This window comes from Vombatus ursinus, unplaced genomic scaffold, assembly GCF_900497805.2.
Source record: "Vombatus ursinus unplaced genomic scaffold, bare-nosed wombat genome assembly UNPS02005459.1, whole genome shotgun sequence".
NCBI lineage: Eukaryota > Metazoa > Chordata > Mammalia > Diprotodontia > Vombatidae > Vombatus > Vombatus ursinus.
In genome coordinates this window covers 14,697,178-14,718,417 of record NW_020945237.1, presented here as the reverse complement: position 1 = coordinate 14,718,417, position 21,240 = coordinate 14,697,178, and the positions used below count along the sequence as shown (strand labels likewise).

Here is a 21,240-nt window from a genome sequence, read left to right as displayed (position 1 = left end):
TATCTATCTATCTATCTATCTATCTATCTATCTATCTATCTATCTATTTTTGTTTCCCCCATTAGTATGTAACTTCTTTGAGGGCAGGGATTGTTTCAGTTTTGTGCGAGCATGCGTGCGTGTGTGCGTGCGTGTGTGTGTATGTTTCAGTCCCCAGATACAAAGTTCAAGTACTTGACAAATGTTTTTTGACTGATTGATTAAAAAATGAACAGTCAATTATCCACATAAGAAAAATTCTCTGATGCTTATTCTAGATTCAAAATCCTTAGTGAAACAAGATAGTCAAGTTAACAAGTATATATTAAGTGCCTATCAGTCAAAAAATCAATCAATAAACATTTATTAAGCCCCTATTATGTGCTGGACAGGGTGCTAAGTGGCTTTGGATAAAAAAAGAGGCTTACAGTCTAATAGAGGAGACAATATGCAAAAAACTATATACAAACAAGATACATACAGGATAGGACTCATGAAGGAAAATGCTATCCATATCCAGATAAAGAACTGATGGACTCTGAATGTAGATCGAAGCATATTTTTTTCATTAACTTTATTCTTTCTCGTGGTTTTTAAAAAAATCTATTTCTTCTTTTACAACTATGATTAATATGGAAATTTTTTTTAATGATAGTACATGTATAAAGGATATCAAACTGTCTACCATTTTCAGAAGGGAGAGGGGAGGGAGGGGGGGAGAAAAATTTGGAACTCAAAATCTTGTAAAAATGAACGCTAAAAACATTCTTGACATGTAACTAGGGAAAAAAAAACACTATTAAAACATTTAAAAAGAAAGATATATACAGGCTAAATTGGAGAGAATCTCTGAAGAAAGGCATTGGTGTTAAGGGGGGCCAGGAAAGATTTCTTGAATTAAGTGGGGCTCTAGGTGAGACTTAAGTCAATTTTTTTTAATGTTGTTCCTAGCATGTGACGTGCTCTGTCCTAGTCCTAAAAGGAACCAACTGTAACCAAGAAGTCACAATCTAGTTAAGATAAAACAGAAACTTGCAAAACGTTAAGCAATATAACCCTAGCTCCCAGTCAGAGCCTGAAGGAAAGGCAGAAAGATCCGAAGCTAGGTCATGGGGAAGACAGAGGGGGCCGCACTCTGAACCCCGAGAAAGACATGAAAGGGGAAAAGAGGATGCCATTTTGCACTTTTGTTAGAAAAAGAGCCGTGCTTAGAATATGCAGAGCCTGCAATTAGGACACACAGCCAAACAGAAAAGCAAAACTGAAACCGGGGGAGAAAGGGTAGAGACAGGTCGGGGCAGTGACTGCAGTAGGAGGGGACAGCTGAGGACGTGACAGTTGGGGGAGGGAACAGCTAGGGGAAGGGACAACTGGAGAGGGACAGCTGGGGGAGGGGATGGTTGGAGGGGACAGATGGGGGAGGGGTAGATGGGAAGGGACAGTCGAGGAGGGGACAGATGGGGGAGGGGACGCCTGGGGCTGGCGGGGTGTGGAGAAGCTGGGGGCAGACCCTGCTGCTCCCTTGGCTCCCCAAGGCAGTCTCCGGACTGCCTGGGCCAGAGGACGCCCCCCACCCCCACCCCGGGGAACGGTCCGGCCTGCTGTGGCCAGAGCCTTCTCCCTCCGACCTGCGTCCTCGTGGCAGGCTCTCCCTCCGCCGACGCAGGCGCCTCCAGGCACGGTCTCCGAGGGCAGATCTCTCCAGCCTAGCCAGGACAGGCCTCGCTGAAGGAGCCGAGCCATGTTCGCTGCCTGCTCTAGGTGCACGGGCCTGGACACTGCAGGAGCCCTCCCCAGACCCGCCTCCTTCGGTGAAGGGCGGAGAGGGGGCGTGCCCCAGCTGCGAGGCGGCGGGGAGTGGGGTGCGCTGACTGGGGCGCGGGGCTTGGCACCACTCTGCCCAGCCCCAGGAAACAAGCCGGCCGCGCTGTCTGTGCCCAGGCTGCGCTTGTCGGCCAGCTTCCCAGGCCTGCTTTAGGATGGAAGGGGCAGTAGAAGACCCGAGGCTTGAGCCCAGACAGCAAGGGCCCTACGGTGCCACCCCCTTCCGCCCGAGCTCACCAGAAACAAGACCAGGCTTGGAAAAGAGACTTTTTTTACTTTATTTTTGACTTAAATTTCCATAACGTCTGCAGACCGAAGCAGCTGACCGCCCCTTCCCCTTAAAAAAAGGCTTCAATTTAATCTCCAAAAAAAAAGTCAATTAAATTCAAAAATCGTTTATTAAACACCTATGCTGAGCAAGGCACTGTTTTAGATGCTAGGGATATAAAGACAGAAGTGCAAAATTTGGGCCCCTTCTTCAAAGACCTTACAACAGTCAACTGGGGGATACAAACAAGTAAGTAAATAGATTTAAAGTGCACTGACAACCTGTCTTTCCAGCTTTAACACTCCACAGGCTGGTCAAGCAAGGTCGAGACCTTGCTGGCCCTCACACGTGGCATTCTTATCTCTGGTCCCTATGCTTTTGCAATGGCTGCCTCTTACTTCTGTGGAGTCCTGATCTGGGCCCCAAAGAATCACTGTTCCTTTAAAGTTCAGTTCAAATCCTATGTTTTACATGAAGTCTTTACTAATCTCTCCAGCTGCAAATGCTTTGCCCCTTGCCCCTTTAAATTTTTTTTTCAATTAACAAGCATTTCTTTTCTTTCCTCACTTTCCTCTCCCACTGGAAAAATAAAAAAAAAATATAAAACCCTTGTAACAAATACACATCGTAAAGCAAAACAAATTCCTAGATTGGCCACGTCCAAAAAATATGTCTTATTCTCATCATTGTTTCATTTCTCTGTTTGGAAGTACATAGAAGGCATCATGGAGAGTCATTGCATTGATCAGAGTTTTTAAGTCTTTCCTAACTGCTTATCTTTACAGTGTTGTTAATGTATAATTTGTCATATGAGTGTGTGAGGTAGAATGTCAGAGTTATTTTAATTTGTATGTCTTTAATTATTAGTGATTTGAAGTATTTTTTTTCACATGGTTGTTGATAGCTTGGATTTCTTACCTTGAGAACTACCTGTTCATATCCTTTGACAATCTTTCAGTTGGAGAACCTTCTCCTCCAAATTGCCTTTTATTCATTTCATATGAACTTGAATGTTAGACCTGGGCTATTTCTCTCTAATATGTTGGACCTCCAGAATGAATCTCAGGTTCTCTGTAAGTACTTTGGATCCATATCTATTCAAATGTTACTTTAGGTGCCGCCACTGATATGTTTATCTTTTTCTCTAGTCATTCTACAGACACAATTCAAAGCAAAGGCATTTAATGAAACCTCTAGGTAACAAAGTATGCAACAGAACATTTCCCCACAAATCTTGGGAACACCTTCCTACAAATATAGACACCATGATGGTGAGGGAGAGTGAACATGTATAGGTGTCATTCATGAGAGGCCTATGTTTGAGAAAAGCATGTTGTATACCAACTCTGTATAGGTGTACAGTGTTTCAGTATACAGTTCAGAGCCCCCATATTCTAGTGATATCCCTGTGTTGCCCTCACTGAGCCACTGGGCTGTGGGTTTCCATTGGGTTGGTCTCTGGATGACTGCTATAATCTCTATTGACCTGTTGTCTGGCTGATGCTGTATGTTTAAGCAAGAGTGTCTCGTGAACTGTTGAGTGTTAACTATAATTTTGTAGTACATAATTCCATAATTATATAATTTAGCTATAATCTTAGCTATAATTTTAAGGCTTTCCAGCACCCATCTGTTTGGGTATAGTGGCTAGAGCCTCTCTTGGAGAAGGGCAGGCTAATGGCTCTTTGGGGCAGCTAGGTGGTACAGTAGATGGAATGCCAGGCCTGGAGTCAGGAAGACTTGAGTTCAGACCCAACCTCAGACACTTATTAGCTGTGTGATCCATGGCAAGTCACTCAACCCTGTTTGCTTCAGTTTCCTCATCTGTAAAATGAGCTGGAGAAAGAAATGGCAAACCACTCCACTCTCTTTGCCAAGAAAACCCCTAATGGGGTCACAAAGAGTCAGACACAACTGAACAACAACAACAAAGGTGCTCTCTATCTTGATTATGAAGTTCTAGCCTTAGATTGTAAGCTCCTTGAGGGCAGGGACTGTCTTTTGCCTCTTTTTTTTGTTCCCTGTTCTTAGCACAATGCCTGGCACTCAGAAAATGTTTATTAATTGATTGGCTGATTGGTCAAACCCCAGATTGGAGCAGTAAACAGCAGTCACAATGAGCTTTTTCATAAAATAAAGCCTCTTCTCTTATGTGTAGCATGGGACAATGGAACACATTTTTATTCCTGCAAGTACATTTCCATTTTGACAATATTTACAATCATAAAATCTTAGTGCTAGAAGGAAATGCAGAAATCATGTTTCATCTCCCTCATTTTGCAGATGAGGGAAATGAGGGCCCAGAGGATCAGTGAGTTGCCTGAAGTCACACAGCTTGTTAATAGCAAAGTTTACAATATATTGTTAATAATGAAAAATTTTGAAAATAATAAGGAATAACAAAAAATGTCCCCAAAGGTAAAATTAAGTCACCCACACAAATATGAGTTATTAAATGAGCCCAAAGACAATTATTCTCTGGCTATAATAATATATTTATAGGGAGTATAGAGAAGCAGTCCCTTGCAGTGTGAACTGTTGAGTGAGCAGTAGGAATGAGAATTTCTCACATGGGTTATCCCATACTTGGAAAACATTTTATAGTTTTTCAGACTGTCGATTCTTTGAAAGCAAGGGTTATCTCATACTTAGAAAATGTTGTATAGGCTTTTAGATTGTAGTTTCTTTGAAAACAGGTAAATGAAAATGCTATTTAAAGCTGCATAGCGGACACATAGTGTGTGATGATTATACAATAAATCATGGAAAGGGCTACATAATTATTTGAAAGACTTTACAGGTAGCACTAGCAAAGGACCACTTTTTTTTAAACAGAATTATCTAAATTCTCTCTCTAGATCATTCTTAAATCTCCTAGGTAACTAGCCACTCGATTTTCTGTTTGTAGGGACCACCACTTTTCCATTCTCTCAGAATCATTAATCTTTGCCTTTTCCTGGACTCCTCACTCTCCCTCACCCCACATCTAATCAATTGTCAGATCTTACCTTTTGTACATACATATTTGTTGTCTATGTTCCCTTCTCTCCACTTATATAGCCACCACTTAAATTCAGGCCCTCATTTTCTCTTGCCTCTATTATTGAGATAGCCTCCAAATTTGTTCTTGTTGTCTTTCCTCACTCCAATTTATCCTCCACTTAGCTGCCAAAGTGCTTTTCTTTAAGCACCACTGACTGTGTCTCCATCCCTACTCAATAAATTCCAGTGGCTTTTTGTTGCCCTTGATAAAATATAAACTCTGTTTAGCTTTTAAAGCCCTTCTCAACCTCTTCATTCTCCTTGACCTCTCTTCAGCCTTTGACACTGTTGATCACCCTCTTCCCCTGGATGTGCTTGTAGAATGTAAGGTCTTTGAGAGTAGGGACTATTTCATTCTTTATATTTGCCATTCCCTCAATCCCACTACCTGCTCAGCACTAGAACGTAGTTGCAAAGGAGGGGAAAGGAATAAGCATGTATGTAGCACCTACTACATGCCATTTGATCATCAATAAACTCCCAGGAGATAAGTGCTATTATATAGGATCCCCATTTTAGAGTTGAGGAAACTGAGGCAAATAAAGGTTTAAGTGACTTGCCAAGGGTCATAACGCTAGTAAGTATATGAGGCTGGATTTGAACTCAGGTCTTCCTGACTTCAAGCCCAACACTCTATCTAAGATCCTGACACCTAGCTGCCTCTAAGTAAGAGCTTAATAAATACACATTAAGTAACTAGTTGGTACCTCTGTTTTGGTTGAGATACCCCCTTTATATGCACATATCCCATATAACCTTGACCGATGGTGTTTTCACTGATATATTATAACCATTGATATATTATAACCCCCAACTAATTTATGTACTGAAACCTGGTGATAACATTTGAGTTAATCCTATCCCTAGAAGCGTAATAGTTCTTCTCATTTTCTACCCAAAGCATTTCTCAAATTTCCTTCCCATCCTCAAAAGCCCTACCCACCAAGGAACATATCTTTAACATTTGTAACATTTGTTCCTAACTGCCTTCAGTATTGTTTTATCTGAAATTCTGCTTTTGTGAAACTTCTTTTTTGACCACTGCCTCCCATGATCCCACCTCCCTTCTATTAACCCCTTCCCTTTTCTTCCCCTTTACCCTTAATACTTCTTCCCTCCCTTCTATCCCCTCTCCCTTTTCTTTCCCTTTTTCCCTCCTACTGCCTATAGGGAAAGTTAGATTTCTATACCTAACTGATTATGTTATTCCCTTCTTGAGCGAAATCTGATGAGAATAAGGTTCAAACAATTCTCATCTCCCTCCCTTCTTTCCCTTTGCTGTAATAGGTTTTTATGCCTTTTCCTGTAATGTTATTTACCCTTGTCTGCCTCTTCCTTTCCTTTTCTCTCAGTATATTTTCTTAGTTAGATCAGATTAATCCACTTACTTGGATCCATTTAACCCACTTGATTAGATTTTTATCATTATATCAAAGTCAACTTATATCCACCCCCTTTTACGTATGCCCCTTTAACATGGTATAATAACAATACAGTTCTCAAGAGTTACAAGTGTCATCTTCTCTCATAGGGATTTAAACAGTCTGCCCTTATTAATAACATGTTGTATCTTTCTGTCCCATTTACCTTTTTATGTCTCTCTTGAGTCTTGTATTTGAAGATCAAATTTTCTGTTGAGCTCTGGTCTTTTTATCAGGAAGGTTTGGAAGTCCCCTATTTCATTGAATATCCATCTCCTTCCCTGAAAGATCATGCTCATTTTCTCTGGGTGTATTGCTGTATTTTTAAGTAAATCCCTGAGAGGAATTTGTTTTCTTATAATTTGTTCCTTTCCCCTCAAATAGTATAGTACTAGGAAAATTTCTGCTTAATTAATTTTCCTCATTTAGCTATTGTTAACCAACATTATACTACATACCAAAGAATTTTCTCCTTTTGTAAAGCTTTAAATTAGAGACATCTTAGACACTAATATTATTATTATTATTATTTTACCTTCAGCCTTTCCTTCTATCTCCTCATTCCCCTCATCTTACATAGGGTGGCCTTATTCCTTATTCCTTACCAAGGCCCACCCTTCCACCTGCGTAAGTGGTCCCCGTTCCTTCCCATCTCCTCCAACAGATTGCCCGTCTGTTATCCCTATCTATCACTTATCTTCACTTTCTGCCTGTCTATTGGCTTCTTCCCTACTGCCTATAAACATGCCCATGTCTCTGCCATCCTCAGAAAAACCTCACCTGATCTTTCTTCCTTTCTATTGTCTTTTGCTGTTTGTTGCAGACTTCTTTTTCTTTCTTTCTTTCTTTCTTTTTTTTTTAGGCAATTGGGGTTAAGTGACTTGCCCAGGGTCACATAGCTAGTAAGTGTCAAGTGTCTGGTCTGAGGCCGGATTTGAACTCAAGTCCTCCTGACTTCAGGGTCAGTGCTCTATCCACTGTGCCACCTAGCTGCCCTCCTGTTGCCAGACTTCTTGAGGAGACTGTCTGCTTCTTCTTCTCTCACTTTTTTTTTAAAGGCAATTGGGGTTAAGTGACTTGCCCAGGGTCACACAGCTAGTGTCAAGTGTTTGGTCTGAGGCCAAACTGAGTTTGAACTCAGGTCCTCCTGACTTCAGGACTGGAGCTCTATCCACTTCGCCACCTAGCTGCCCCTCTCACTCACTTCTTAACCCCTTACAATCAGCTTCTGTTCTCATCATTACACAGAAACTTCTCTCTCCAAAATTACCAATGATCTCTTAATTGCCAAATCCAATGGGCTCTTTTTCAATCTTCTTTCTCCTTGACCTCTCTTTAGCCTCTGACACTGTTGGTCATTTTCTCCTCTTTGATATCCTCATCTCTCTAGTTTTTTTGGGATACTACTCTCTCCTGAATCTACTCCTACCTATCTGACTGCTGCTTTTCAGGATTCTCATCCAGGTCACTTGGTCTAACTGTAGGTATGTCACAGGGCTCTGTCCTGGGCCCTTTTCTCTTTTCCCTGTAGATCCATTGGTGATCCCATGGATTTAATTACCATCTTTATGCTGATAATTCTCAACTCTACCTTTCTTGCCCTAATCTCTCTGCTGACCTCCATTCTTGCATCTCCAACTGCCTTTCAGAAAACTTGAACTGGATGTCCAGTAGACAACTTAAACTCAACATGTCCCAGACTGAACTCATTATCTTCATTCCAAACCCTCCCTCCCTTCTAACTTCTCTACTATTGTCAAGGGTCCAGTCCTGCAGGCTTGCAACCTACATGTCATTCTCTACTTTTAACTGTCTCACTCCCACTCACTCTCACTCCACCCATGTTCAGCCTATTGCCAAGGCCTGTCAACTTTACCCTGCAACATCTCTTCAATATTTCTCTTTCTCTTTTCTGATGCTGCCAACTCTCTGATGCAGGCCCTCATTACCTCATGCTCAGATTATTTCAGTAACCTGTCCCAAGTCTCTTTCTATTTCAATCCATCTTCATTTAGTTACCAAAGTAATTATCCTAATGCACAGGTCTGATCATGTTACCACCCTCTCCCCACAGCTCTTTAAAATTATATATATGCATATATATATAAAATTATATATATATATACATACATATATGTGTATGTATATATACACATACATATATACATACATATATATACATACATATATATGTATGTATATATACACATACATATATACACATACATATATATGTATGTATATATACACATACATATATATACATACATATATATGTATGTATATGCCTTCTTTGCCTATACCAACCAGAGCCCCAGGGCCTTGTGCTACTGGGTCACAGAAAGCAAACCATCTGGAGGAGTGAAAAGGGAACAGTATCCAGATGATTCTTCCCTGACCATGCTGCTGGAGTTCCTGGGCATGAGAGACTTTCCGGGATCAGAAAGAAGGAGACTAGTCAGCTTGCTTGACTCTAACTGGAAATGGTCTTTGCTTGGAAGAAGCACCAATGGACCATTTACAGAGTGTTTCGTAGTGTGCCAAGGATGTAATATATAAGACCTCATTTGAGCTGCATAGCCCCCTTTAGTAAGATTATCCTCATTTTACAGATGAGGACAATAGCTCAGAGAGAAGATGGGATTTTCCCATGGACACATAAGCTAGTAAGCATCAGGGGTGGTATTTGAACCCAGGTCATTGCTGACTTCGGATCAAAATGAATTATTATACTATACCACATAGCCTCCTGATGATGATGGTGATGATATACTCAATAAGACTGGGAACAACATCTCGGGAGATGAGAAGTCATTCGTAGTCCAATATTCCACCAAGGATTTTGTTGAGAGATGTTTTGAAATGCCATAGGTATCTATGTGTCCTCTTGCTTCCCCTGCCCAGCAAGTCCAGCAGGAGGCATGCTTTATTTGCTTAACATTATTCTAGTCATTCTGCCCATACCACTGCTGTTCCTAAATCCAGAGCCATTGGGCCATTGATAGATATCTATGTCTGTCTGTCTCTCTCTCTCTCTCTCTCTCTCTCTCTCTCTCTCTTTTTTTTTGCCTTGTTTTATTTCCACCAGGCAGATGAGACAAGATTTTCCAGGGTCACATTGCTTACACGTTGGAAGGCCTTTAGCAACTTTTCTTTTGAAATCATGGTGTGGTGGATCCCTGAACATATTTCCAGGAGATGGTGAATCCTCTCTGTCCATATGGCTCGCCACAACAGCTTAATCCCACTTCATGTTCCTGGTAATTGAAATCTCCCCTGAGAAAGAAATTGCCTGAGATCCATGAACATTTGATGTATGGATATTTCTAAACAGGCTGACTTGGAAAAGATTAAAACAGCCCTGTATTCCCAATCCCTCAGACCTCCTCACCAGCAAGACCCAGATTTTAATCTGCTCCAGGTGGCTCAGCTCAGGAAGGCTTATGTCTCTCAGCATTCTCAATTAATGCCAAGTGTAATCACAGTTGGCAGAGCCTGGGGTGTTTTGGCCCATTTTAAGGTATGGGCAGAAAACCTCCCTGGCAAGCCCTTAGGACTCTGGCTGGTGCATTGCTCTTTTCATAATAAAAAGCTACTGTGATTAATGAGCTACTGGGAGTGAGTAACACCCCATACTTAAAAGTAAGAACCATGGAAAAATATGAACAAATGATGGTATGGAGCCTTGAGCTTCCCGACCTTCTCAGCGTCGTGCAAAATCTTTCTTTGAGGGCCCCTCTTATTCTGACAGCTGAAGTCTGATTGAGTTATGTTGTTTCTGTGTGAGAGAGAGGTGACCTGCTGCTCTGCATTTTGTTTGTGGGTTTTAATTTTGACCATGTGCTCAGGGACCTTTGAGGCTGGGAAAGCTAGTACACATTTTAAATACAAAAACAAAGACATATTTGTATATACAAATGGAAGGGGAAAAAAAAAAAACACATCAGACCTACTTTTACTTCTAGGCCTGAAAGTTACCATAGGCTCAGGGAAGATAAGAAATTCTGTTCAATAAACATTTATTAAGCACTTGCTGTATGCATAAACTGTGGAAACATAACAGGGAACTTAGACATTACTTTACAGATGAGGAAGCTTAGATCTACATCACCCTAAGTGATTTGCCCAAGGTACATACAAGTAGTAAAACTAAGAGCCAAGGCAAAAATCAAGGTTGTTTCCAAAACCAATGTTGTTCTTGCTGTTTTTTGCTGTCTTTCTGGGTGGTATGGAAAAAGCAGAGGCCTAGGATTCCTGCCTAGCCTCTGCCATTAACTAGCTATATTGGTGGCATAGGCAATAGAGGCCTGGGCCTGGCGTCAGGAAGACCTAAGTTCAAGTCTGACCTTAGACACTTAACACCTCAGTTTTCTCATCTGTAAATTGGGAATAATAAAAGTCTCTAACTTCTAGTTTTGTTGTGTGTATCAAATATAATAATATTTGTAAAATGCCTGGCACATAGTAGGCTTTTAATAAATGTTCCCTCCCTTCTTTGCTTCCTCTGTGTGGCTCAATTTCCACATCCAGAAAACAAAGGGGCTGGAGTAGATGTTATCTAAAGTTCCTTATGGCTTTGTCCTTTAGGAATCTGAGCTTTCATCAGAGTTGAATAGATGCACAACAAGCGAAATGGAAACTGTGACCTGTAATGTAGCAGGTCATAAAATTCCACTTCATTCTGCAGGACTGAAAAGGCAGCTGTACAGCAGAAATAATTAGGGATCAGACAAATGGTTTTCTGCAGATCAGTACCTGTGGAGCAGTTAAGAGAATAATGCTGCTCAGATTCTGCGGCAAATTCAAGTGAACCGGAGCCACAGAATTGGACAGAGGTGCCAAATTCACACTCAGTTCTTCTTTAGCAACACGACCACAATGTCTGGGTCAATAAGAATGGGAAACATCGTCTATGATATAGTTATAGATACACCTTCTCAGTTTTTATAACCAACACAAGGCTAGCAGATGGAGACAGAGTGGGTGAGTTCTAACAAGGAAAATCCTTGGAAAGTCATTGGAACAGCTCCTGTTTTGTAAGGTGCTAAATTTTACATTTTCCACTCGAATTAATTGTTCCATGTAAAATGGTCCATTTATTTTCATTGCATACTGTTTAAATAGGCAGAGGAACTAGGTTTTAATTTCATTTTATAATAACAATATATCTATACTTGGAAGAAGCTTTCATCCAGTCATCTAAAACGCTTATGTAATTATTAGATTTTACTAATGCTCAGAGAGCGCTAGTGAGGTAGATGTAGTCATTAGCGGGATGCAGGTACACCAAGAAATTGGAAACAATGTTATTAGTAAACATCACTCTGAAACTGAATCTCATAAAATCCACAGAAAATGGATGAGATTAACCAGTTTAAAAGTAACCCATCAAAAGAGTTCATTTGTGAGTGGGTTATCATGATTAAAATGTCATTTGTCAAGTCATCAATCAATTAATTAGTAAACATTTATTAATCACTTACTATGTGCCTGGTACTGTGCTAAGCTCTAGGGATACAAATTTGAAAAAAGACAGTCCCTGTCCTCAAAGAGCTTACAAGCTAATGGAGGAAGACCACACACATACACACAAAGCTGAAAAGGGTCAGGAAGGGAAGGTGCCCAAGACAAGGGGGCATGGTGGAAGAATAAGAGAAATGTAGCCAGGTGGGAAATGAGGAGATGTTCTGACCTGGGCTCCCTCCTTAAATGGAGGTTTTGGAGTCCATGACTTCACCATAATCAGAGGAACTGGGACGGTAGTGATGAGAAGGATTACCAAGGCTGACGAGATCTTTTGAGATGATAGATTTTCCCAATAATGAGCTTCCTGAGGCATGGTGGAAATGTCAAAGAAGTCCCAAGGTAGAGCACTCAGGTGAGAAAAGAGGATATCAGGCGTTTATTAAGCACCTACTATAATGCGTTCTTGGGCTAAGAACACTCATTTATTCATCAAACATTTAACAAGCACCTACTGTGTTCCAGGTGCTTTGCTAAGTACTGAGGATACAAAGTAACAGTGACAGCAGTTCCTGCCCTCAAGGAATCCACATTCTATTGGCCTGTACATTCTTAACAAAGGGGCTGTATGGGGAGATACCAATATAATGTGAAACTTAATATCAAAAAAAGTTATAATATGTGCATTGCAAAGTAATGCTGTAATAATGGAAAAGGTATAATAATGCTCAGAGAGGAGAGCCAGAGACTAAAGGCTTGTCAGTGTCCATGGGAGAGGATCGTCCAATTTTAATGGCTGGAACTGGTTTTACAGGTAGAGAAGGCAATTTGGTAAAGTAACGTCCTTTACGGACATCCAACTTTCTTTGCTCAAATTCTAATTACCAGTTAATTACATTCCATAAGCATTTATTAAGAACCTACTCCATGGGGGGCAGCTAGGTGGTGCAGTGGATAGACCTAGAGCCTAAGCCATAGGACTAAAAAAACAGAATAGTGCCTGTCCTCAAGGCACTTATATTCTACTGTAGCAATACATTTTGGACAGAGATTAGTAAATTAAAAGTATTTTGAAGAGAGAGAGAATATTAGGAACTGGGGGGGGGGAGTCAAGGAGGGATTGATTCAATGACAAAGTGGCACCTGGTTAGCCTTGAAGGAAAATATTTTGGAAGGTGAGAGAGAATATTGTATGTTTGGGGGACAGCTTGTTGGCGTTGATATGTTGAGTTAAGGGGACAGGTAATTGTACAGTTTGTCTTGAACATAAAGTACATAAGGGAAATACAGTCCCTAAGTTGGATCCAAATTATAAAGGTCTTTGAATGTCAGACTAAGAGATTTGTAATTTTCTTAGGGAATCAGTCAATTTTTGAGCAGAGTAATTACCTGGTCATGCCTAGGCTGTAGGAAGTTTATTGCAAGTGTGTGAAAGATGCATTTGCACAGTGGTTTGTAGCTTAGGTTCTGTGAATTTGGATAGGATGAAAATTACATCTTTATTTCTACAAACCTAACTGAAATTTAGCACTTCCTTCAATTACTTAAGAACATTATCCTGAGAATGGGTCCATAGACTTCTTCAGAATCCTAAAGGGGTACATGACACAAAAAAGGTTAAGAATCCCTGCATTAAAGGGAAGGAGAGGATGAAGAAAGGGAAACTGATTAGTAAGCTTTTAAAATAGTCTCAGTGAGGGATAACGAGGAATCAAACTCAACCTCAACTATTATTCAGCTTCCTGGGTGGATATAACTACCAAAGGGAGGGCCCCCTACAATGGACTTAAAGTGTGTTCTGTATAGCTGTCAGGGCTCTTCATACCACTTCTGCTGCTCTGATGTTATGCCGTGATGTTATTATTTATCATAACTTAGAGGTGATTGAATTCTTGAAGGCAATGCTAGTGGAGTATAAGCATTGGCAGTCCCTACCAAGGTTGCAGATAACAGCCCAATGATGTGGGGGCAGGCCTGGACACAGCTGTGGAGGGATGTAGGGTGGGAGAGGGCAGGAAGTGGGGAAGGAATCCAAGACTTTTATGGATGTGTCTAGATTTCATCTGGCAGGAGTGGAGACGACGGGGCTTTACTCAGAGGGACCTGTATAGAAAAGTGATTCTGGAGAACTGTAGGTATCTCATTGAGGTACCAAGTTTCCAAATTGGTTCCTAGTGGGAGCAAGAAGAAGAGTGTTGGTGGGTATAAAGGGATCATAGATTCAGAGCTCAAAAGGCCCTTATCAGTTACCCAATATAACCCTTTCACTTTACAAATGCATGAATTGAGAGATGACTCAGGTCACGCAGGCAGTAATCAGTAGAGCTGGAATTTGAACCCAGAAATATTTCCACTGCAGGACAGAATCCTATTCTGCGGCCTTGGTGTCCTTGTGGCCTCAATTCCCCCTGCTTCAGCAGGAATTCCATCTTTTTGTCTTATCCTCAGGAGAGACAGTGCTGAACTGGACCAAAGATCCCTGTGATTTTACCCTCCTCTTCACTCCCCCCACCTCAAGTTGTATTTGCATAGATTTCAGTAGAATGTCAATTTCTTGAGGGCATGGGCCATCTGAATTTTGTCTGCATTCCCAATGCTTGGCACAGTGTTTTGTAAATAGTAGGCATTTAATAAATATTTGATGAATTGAAATGAATTTTCCTAGGATCAGCCTCTATCTATTGGGTCACCCACTTATCCATGGGGTGATGGACTTTCTGGTTTCAGCAACTCTTCAAGACCATTCACTGAGTCATGCAGTATGCATTGGAGGGATCATCTACATGGATGAAAGCATTGAGAATTGAAATATGGAAGTATTATTAAGGCAATACCATTAGTGTTGAGACTGACATTTCAGTCTCTGGTAGGGCTGTATTAAAACAGTACTGACTGAATTAGTAACATCTGATTTTGGCCCAATCTAAATTTCCTAATTCCTAATCTGTTGCTCTAAACACTGTTCTTTCCTTTTATCTAATTTATTCATTTCTTTGTTTAAATAATAAATATATACACTTTATTTGGTACTATTTGGTTTTCCCCACTGCATTTTAAAGGCTGAATAAGTGAATCCTTTTGGTTTAGTTCAGACTAAATTTTACTTCAACTCAACCAAATCTCAGTGCTGCCTTTTGGATGACTATAATTATAAACAAAAAAAGCATAATGTTGTATGTCATTTGTCTGAAAGCCAAGGTTGTATATCTAGTAATTACCCAATTTAACCACACAGGATATCATCTATTTTATACTTTTTGTTAATAAATTGTCTTTATTTAAGTAAAGACATGTTTCTAACTACTTGTTATTTACATATTTTGTAGTATTTCATATTTCAAAATCATGAATCACAAAGGTGAGCTTCTCCTTATCCCTCTGAATTTATTACTATCAGTTAGTAAGTCAGTGAGTCAAGCAAATAAGTATTCAGTGCTTACTCTGTGCATAGGACTGTGGTAGGTACAATGGAGGACATGAAAGAGATAGTAGACATGGTTCCTGACCTTTCAGATGTTAATTATTATTGTTATTGTTGTTGAGTCAGAGATAAATTATACCTACCACAAAAGGGAAGTATCACTTTAAGTGGGACTGATGAAGAAGAGGGTAGAACACATTCTAGGGTGGGGGAACAACATGAGAAAAGCTATGGAGCTGGACATGGCTAATGCAGATACTCATTTTGCTTGTTTATACGTGTTTTTAATGGATTTTGTTTTTCTTGCTTTTTCAATGGAGAGGGGAGAAAGGGGTAAGGGGATGGGGATATAGAAGGGAGAGAATTTGAGGCTGAAAACAAAATAAAATTTAATTTAAAAAGACAAGTTATATAGGTAAAAATGAGCAGGGTGTCTGTAGGTAGGTAGGTAGAATAAGTAGAATAAACTACAGCTAATTCTTCAGAGAGTGGCCAAAGCAAATGGATATGAAGAGTTCCATATGTAGCCCTGTCTGATCTTAAATTAGGCCCCTGAAAAATACATCCCAGTTCAAGGTACACCTTTGTCAGCCTCTATTTAAACCCATACCACATGTGGCTCAACCAGCGTTTTCCTTTTACCAGACTAAACCAAAAGATACATTAACTCAGAGCAGAGAGGAATTTAATTAAATAGAATAGAATCAATAACATGGAATACTTTCCCCATACACATAGGGAGGAACACACTCTCCCCCAGGTTCCAATGTCACTGGAAGGAAAGAAAACACGCATAGCCCTGAGAACTTGTAATCCCAGATCTGCATGTCTTTCTGCTACTGAAACATGGACTTGCTGCTTCTCTGCAGAGCTGCTAATGTGATCTGCTGTCTGCTTTCTTCCCTCTGTTGCCTCTACTGTTCTCCACTGAGGTGCAAATGCCATTTGGTAAAACTTGACAGAATTGAACCTAAGGAACCTTTTCCCTACAGGGGAATGCATTTTGTAAGTTTAGTCCAAAGCTCAGGGCTGTTTCAGCTCTTTTCTGGTTCAGCCCTATAGCTGTACTCAGTCAAACACATGGAAAGTCCCTTAGGTTAAATCTGTATTTTTTTTAAATTTTATTTTTCTTCTCCCAGTACAGTAGTGTCCTTACTCCAGCATAGTAGTTGAGTTAGGGTCAGTAAATTACTTTCAACTCTCATTGAGTCTTTGACTTTGCACTAGGGCAATATAAACAACCCTCAAGCTGTCACTTGGCAAGATTTAGGAAAATGGGTGGAGGGGACAAGTTGGGAGGTTTGGTCCCAGTTTGCACCTAAGTTCTTTTTTTCTCAAGAAAACTCTTCTTACCAAGAGGATGTTAGAGCTAGAATGGACATTAGGACTGTGCAACCCTTTCATGTGAACCATGAGAAAAATGAACCTCAGAGTAGCTCAATGATTTAATGGAAGTCAAATCTTTTGATTCAATGATTTACTCCTTTTTCACCTGCTGTGGTCAGTTCCTCTTCTAATAAGAACCACTAAAGACTACAACTTTTCAATTTTTGAAACTTGGAAACTTAAAGTACACAAGCCCTTACTCTTAAAGAAAAGAAAGGATAAGGCCCACTCTTTAGGATAGAGGGGAAAATAATAAGAAGAGATGGAGAAAAGATAGTGTTACTCCTGTTGATATCTTCAGACTGGGAGCCATTAAACCATAATATATCCTAGGATATTAAAAGAACTTGTATGTGTTATTACTGTGCTACTGTTTGTGATTTTTAAAAACTATGGATTATGGAAGAGACACTAAACAATTGGAGATGGACAGATAGCCTGATTGTTGGCACTCGATGGTGTAATGGATTGAATTCTGGAGTTGGAGGCAGGAATTACCTGAGTTCTAGTCCTATGTCAGATACTTAATTTGCTGTATAGCCCTAGAAAAATCACTTAATGTCTCTCAATAATAAGCATTTATTAAATGCTTATTATATGCCAGGAACTGTGTGTGCTACGTGCTGGGAATACAAATACAAGCAAAAAGTAAGACATTGTCTGCCCTCAAAGAGCTTAGATCCTAATGGAGAAAGACAATACATAAAAGGAAGCTAAAAATGAGGGATGGAGGGACAGGAGGAAGGAAAGAACATACCCAAGACATGGAATGGTGGGGAAGTCTTTAAGAATCAGAAGTGGAGCTAGGAGAGGAATGAAGGATGACTGGCCAGGGTATTTCCACAAAATGGAAGTTCCTGGAGAAACTGACCAATCAGAGGAAGGGGCTGCCCAGGTAGAAGGAAATTTACAGGGGGGAAGATTGTTGGGGCATGGTGGCAGAAGCGTCTTAGAGGATGGGAAGTTTGCTGCATCATGGTGATGGAGAAAGAAGAGTTGGGAATAGAGCCAGAGAGTCTCTCAATCTCAGTTTCTTCATTAATAAAATGAAGATAACTATAGCACCTACCTTACAAGGTTGTCGTGAGGATCAAATGAGGCTATATATTAGGTAAAGGTCTTTGCGAACACTAAATGTTTTGTAAACATGAGCATTTTTTTTTTCATTTTCAAAATGTAGAAGGTAGAATCTTCAACCTATTGGCCAATGTACTTGACTTCACTAAGTGGGAAAGTTCTAGAAGGTATTATGTAAAGGGATGGTTTGTGAGCACTTAGCAAGGGAAATTATGATCACTGAGTGCCGGTCTGACTGCATAAAGATTAGGTTTTACCAGATCAGCCTCATTTCCTTTTGTTGACAGGGCAACTAGACTTACAAATCAGGGGAATACTGGATGCACATTATAACAGAATTTTGGCAGAACATTTGATAAAAAATATCATGATATCTTTTTGGATAAGATGGATAGATGTGTCTTGATGATGGTACAGGAAGGTACAGAATTGGTTCAAAGATGCATGGTATAGTCATTAATGACTCACTTTTACTTTAAAGGAGGTCTCTGGTGGAGAATCCCAGGGATCTGTCACTGACTGTGTTCTAGTCAATATTTTTTATCATAACTAAGATAAAGATATGGAGTTAATTCAGTCTAATCCAACAAATCCTTATTAAATGTCTACTATGTGCAAGGTACTCTGCCAGGCACTGTGGCTAGAAACATGGAAACAAAATAGTCCTTGCTTTTAAAGAGCTTATATGCTTTGAGTTAATGTGTCATTTGGATCGGTCTCACATTAGTCGGGGCACATGAGTTGTAGGCTTGAATAGATGCCAAGTCAAAGTGTGCCTTAAATTTTGGCATATTTTAAAGGGCCTACATTGGAGGGGGGACAAGGGCTACCTATGAAATTCCTTTCGTAGTCCTGCATAGACAAAACCTCAATTTATTCTTCGGCTACTTATTCCCCCTCACCCTACAACATACACATATACTATGATCACTCTGACTTCCATGTCTTTTCTCATTTTTTTCTACCTTGGACTAAATTTTACCTTCTTCACCAGGGCAAATTATATTCAGTCAAAGATCATAGGATCTGATCTTATGATTTTTGATTGAATATAGTTCTAGAATAGGAAGCTCTAGCTTCTGGAATGTGAAGTTCTTAGCTTTAGAATGGGAAGACACCTTAGAGGGCGTTCAGTCCAATCCTGAGGAAGCTGAGGCTCAGGGAGACTAACGACTTGGCTAAAGGCAGTAAGTGTCAGAGGCAGGATTTGAATTCAGGTCCCTTGACTCCAAAGCTGGTGCTCTTTCCACGGTACTGCTTTCCTACTGGGGAGTACAGCATGCACTCAGAAAAGTAGGTATATGTAAGGTATATACAGATAGTAAGATTTCATAGGGATACAGTAATGAAATGAAATTCAATGGGAGAGTGTGAAGGTCTATATTTGAGTCTAAAGGATCAGTTGCACATCTACAGGATGAGAAAGGGCATGGCCAGACAAAAGTTGATGTGAAAAAGACCTATGGATTTGGGGATTAAAAGTTCAATATGAGTTAACAGTGGGACATGGAACTTTGTAAAATGAATGTCATTTGAATGGAATGGAAATTCATTTATTAAGTGCTTGCTTAATTAAGTGCAAAGTATTGTGTTAAGTGCTGGGCATACAATGAGAAAATGGACACAGTCCTTGTTCCTGGAGCTCATATTCTAGATGGGGGAGACATCACGTACAGGAGAGGTTTCATGTCTGTGTTCAGTTCATAGCAGATGAACTGGCCAGGTAGTACATGGGCAGGGAAGGGGAGAAGGCGAGGCCCCAAAGATCTTGGTGAGGAGGGCGAATGTTCCCCTATTGAGAAGATAGTGGATCCAGAAGTTAGAGTCAGGGGAGGCTCTGGGATACCTCTGGCAGAGCTGGGGATATGGGAGTCAGCATCTAACTGACAGAAGATGTCTTATGCTTGGTGGGAACTGAGCAATGATGAAATTAGGGTTGTTTACAGAAGAGGAATATCTTTGGCTTCCCTCAGTGGCAGCAGGTGCTCCTAATCTGTCTTCCAGTGGCTCTTTCATGGGCTGCAGGAAGTGAAGGTCCCCATCTCCCTCTGTGGCTATCAGTAGAGGTGGCTGGTCCTGTTGGTTGGCTGCTCATGGGTAACATCCAGGACAAAGGAGGTGATGGTCCCTATCGCCCTCAGCTCTCATCGGACCACATTGACAGTTTCATGTTCAGCACTGGGATAAACCACAGTGGAGAAATCATGCCATGTGATGATACATTGAAAGAACTGGGAATTCTCTTTGTCTGGAGAAGAGAAGACTTAAGGGGACAATATAATACCTGCCTTCCAGTATTTGAATGGCTGTCCCATGGAACAGCGTTAGACCAGTTGGGTTTTGCTTGTCCACACCACCTTTCTTTTTATTTTCATGCTGCTCTGCAAGGATAGAATGGATGGAAAAAAGTGCAAACCCTAGTCATTCCCCCGATGGCAACAAGTGCAACTGTGAGAATGGAACAAGTTTAATCAATTTCAAATGTGAAGGACAACAGTGTTCTTCCCTAAATGGTTAACTCATTACAGTTGTGACTATAAGTAAAAGCAGATTCACTGGGATTAGCAATCCGTTGATAATATTTATCGAGTGCCCCTGTGCTATACATTATGTGTGTTGGTTGACATAAAGTACTTTGTGATTCTAGTGATATATTTGCCAAGATCTTTTGGACAATCCCTAAGAGAAAGGCCCTGTTATCTTCTAAAGCTCTGTGTCATTGCCCAAAGTATACAAGCCAAAGTTTTCACAAAAACCTATTGAAAAGCTTTAGTCATGCATCCATATTCATTAACTTCTGCCAGAGGAATGCTTAATCAATCTTAACACATTCCTGCTTGACAAGGTAGAACAGCTGAAGGTTCTCTCTGGACCATGAGGTATTATTTTCCTATCATGTATGACATGATGCATAAGGAACCTTCTTTTGTGAGACCAAGAGACAGGAAAGCTTTCAAGCCAGGAGTAAAGGGAGACCACTCTGGGCATTTCCAAAGTGATTAAACAATTGAACTCAAACATCAGATGTTTAAGGTGTTTATAATTTCCTATTTATATTAACTTGTCCAGCATGCAACTTTTCTGAGAAAACCATTCAGGAGAAATATTTAATTTAGGTGACTATTCCTAGAATTTGATTTAATTCAAGGGATTTAAGATTAGGTTGGATAAGGTGGACTCATGTTCCATTCCTTTTTTTTGGAGGCGGGGGTAGAATGAGTGGGAGAGTGGGGCTTTAATTGCATTCCACTTCTTGAACAGGTTAAAAACAATCTGGAGCACCTGAGATGATTATTCCTATCCTCTTTCTAAGGGCAGCTTATAGATAGAGTGCCAGGCCTGGAGTCAGGAAGATTAAT

The 21,240-nt window shown here is 40.4% G+C and overlaps 1 protein-coding gene and 1 long non-coding RNA gene across 2 annotated transcripts in view; one reads left to right on the top strand and one right to left on the bottom strand.

Moving 5' to 3' along the window:
- Positions 1–1,764, bottom strand: part of MSRB2 (methionine sulfoxide reductase B2) — a 23,926-nt gene extending 22,162 nt beyond the window's left edge. Inside the window, exon 1 of the mRNA XM_027847943.1 lies at positions 1,608–1,764. Within this exon, the coding sequence (XP_027703744.1) occupies positions 1,608–1,722 (115 nt within the window). The 5' untranslated portion in view covers positions 1,723–1,764. The remainder of the gene's footprint in view (positions 1–1,607) is intronic.
- Positions 1,765–1,895: 131 nt separating this feature from the next.
- LOC114032568 overlaps positions 1,896–21,240 on the top strand; it is an 82,558-nt gene continuing 63,213 nt past the window's right edge. Inside the window, exon 1 of the long non-coding RNA XR_003567849.1 lies at positions 1,896–2,320. This is a non-coding gene — a long non-coding RNA (uncharacterized LOC114032568). The remainder of the gene's footprint in view (positions 2,321–21,240) is intronic.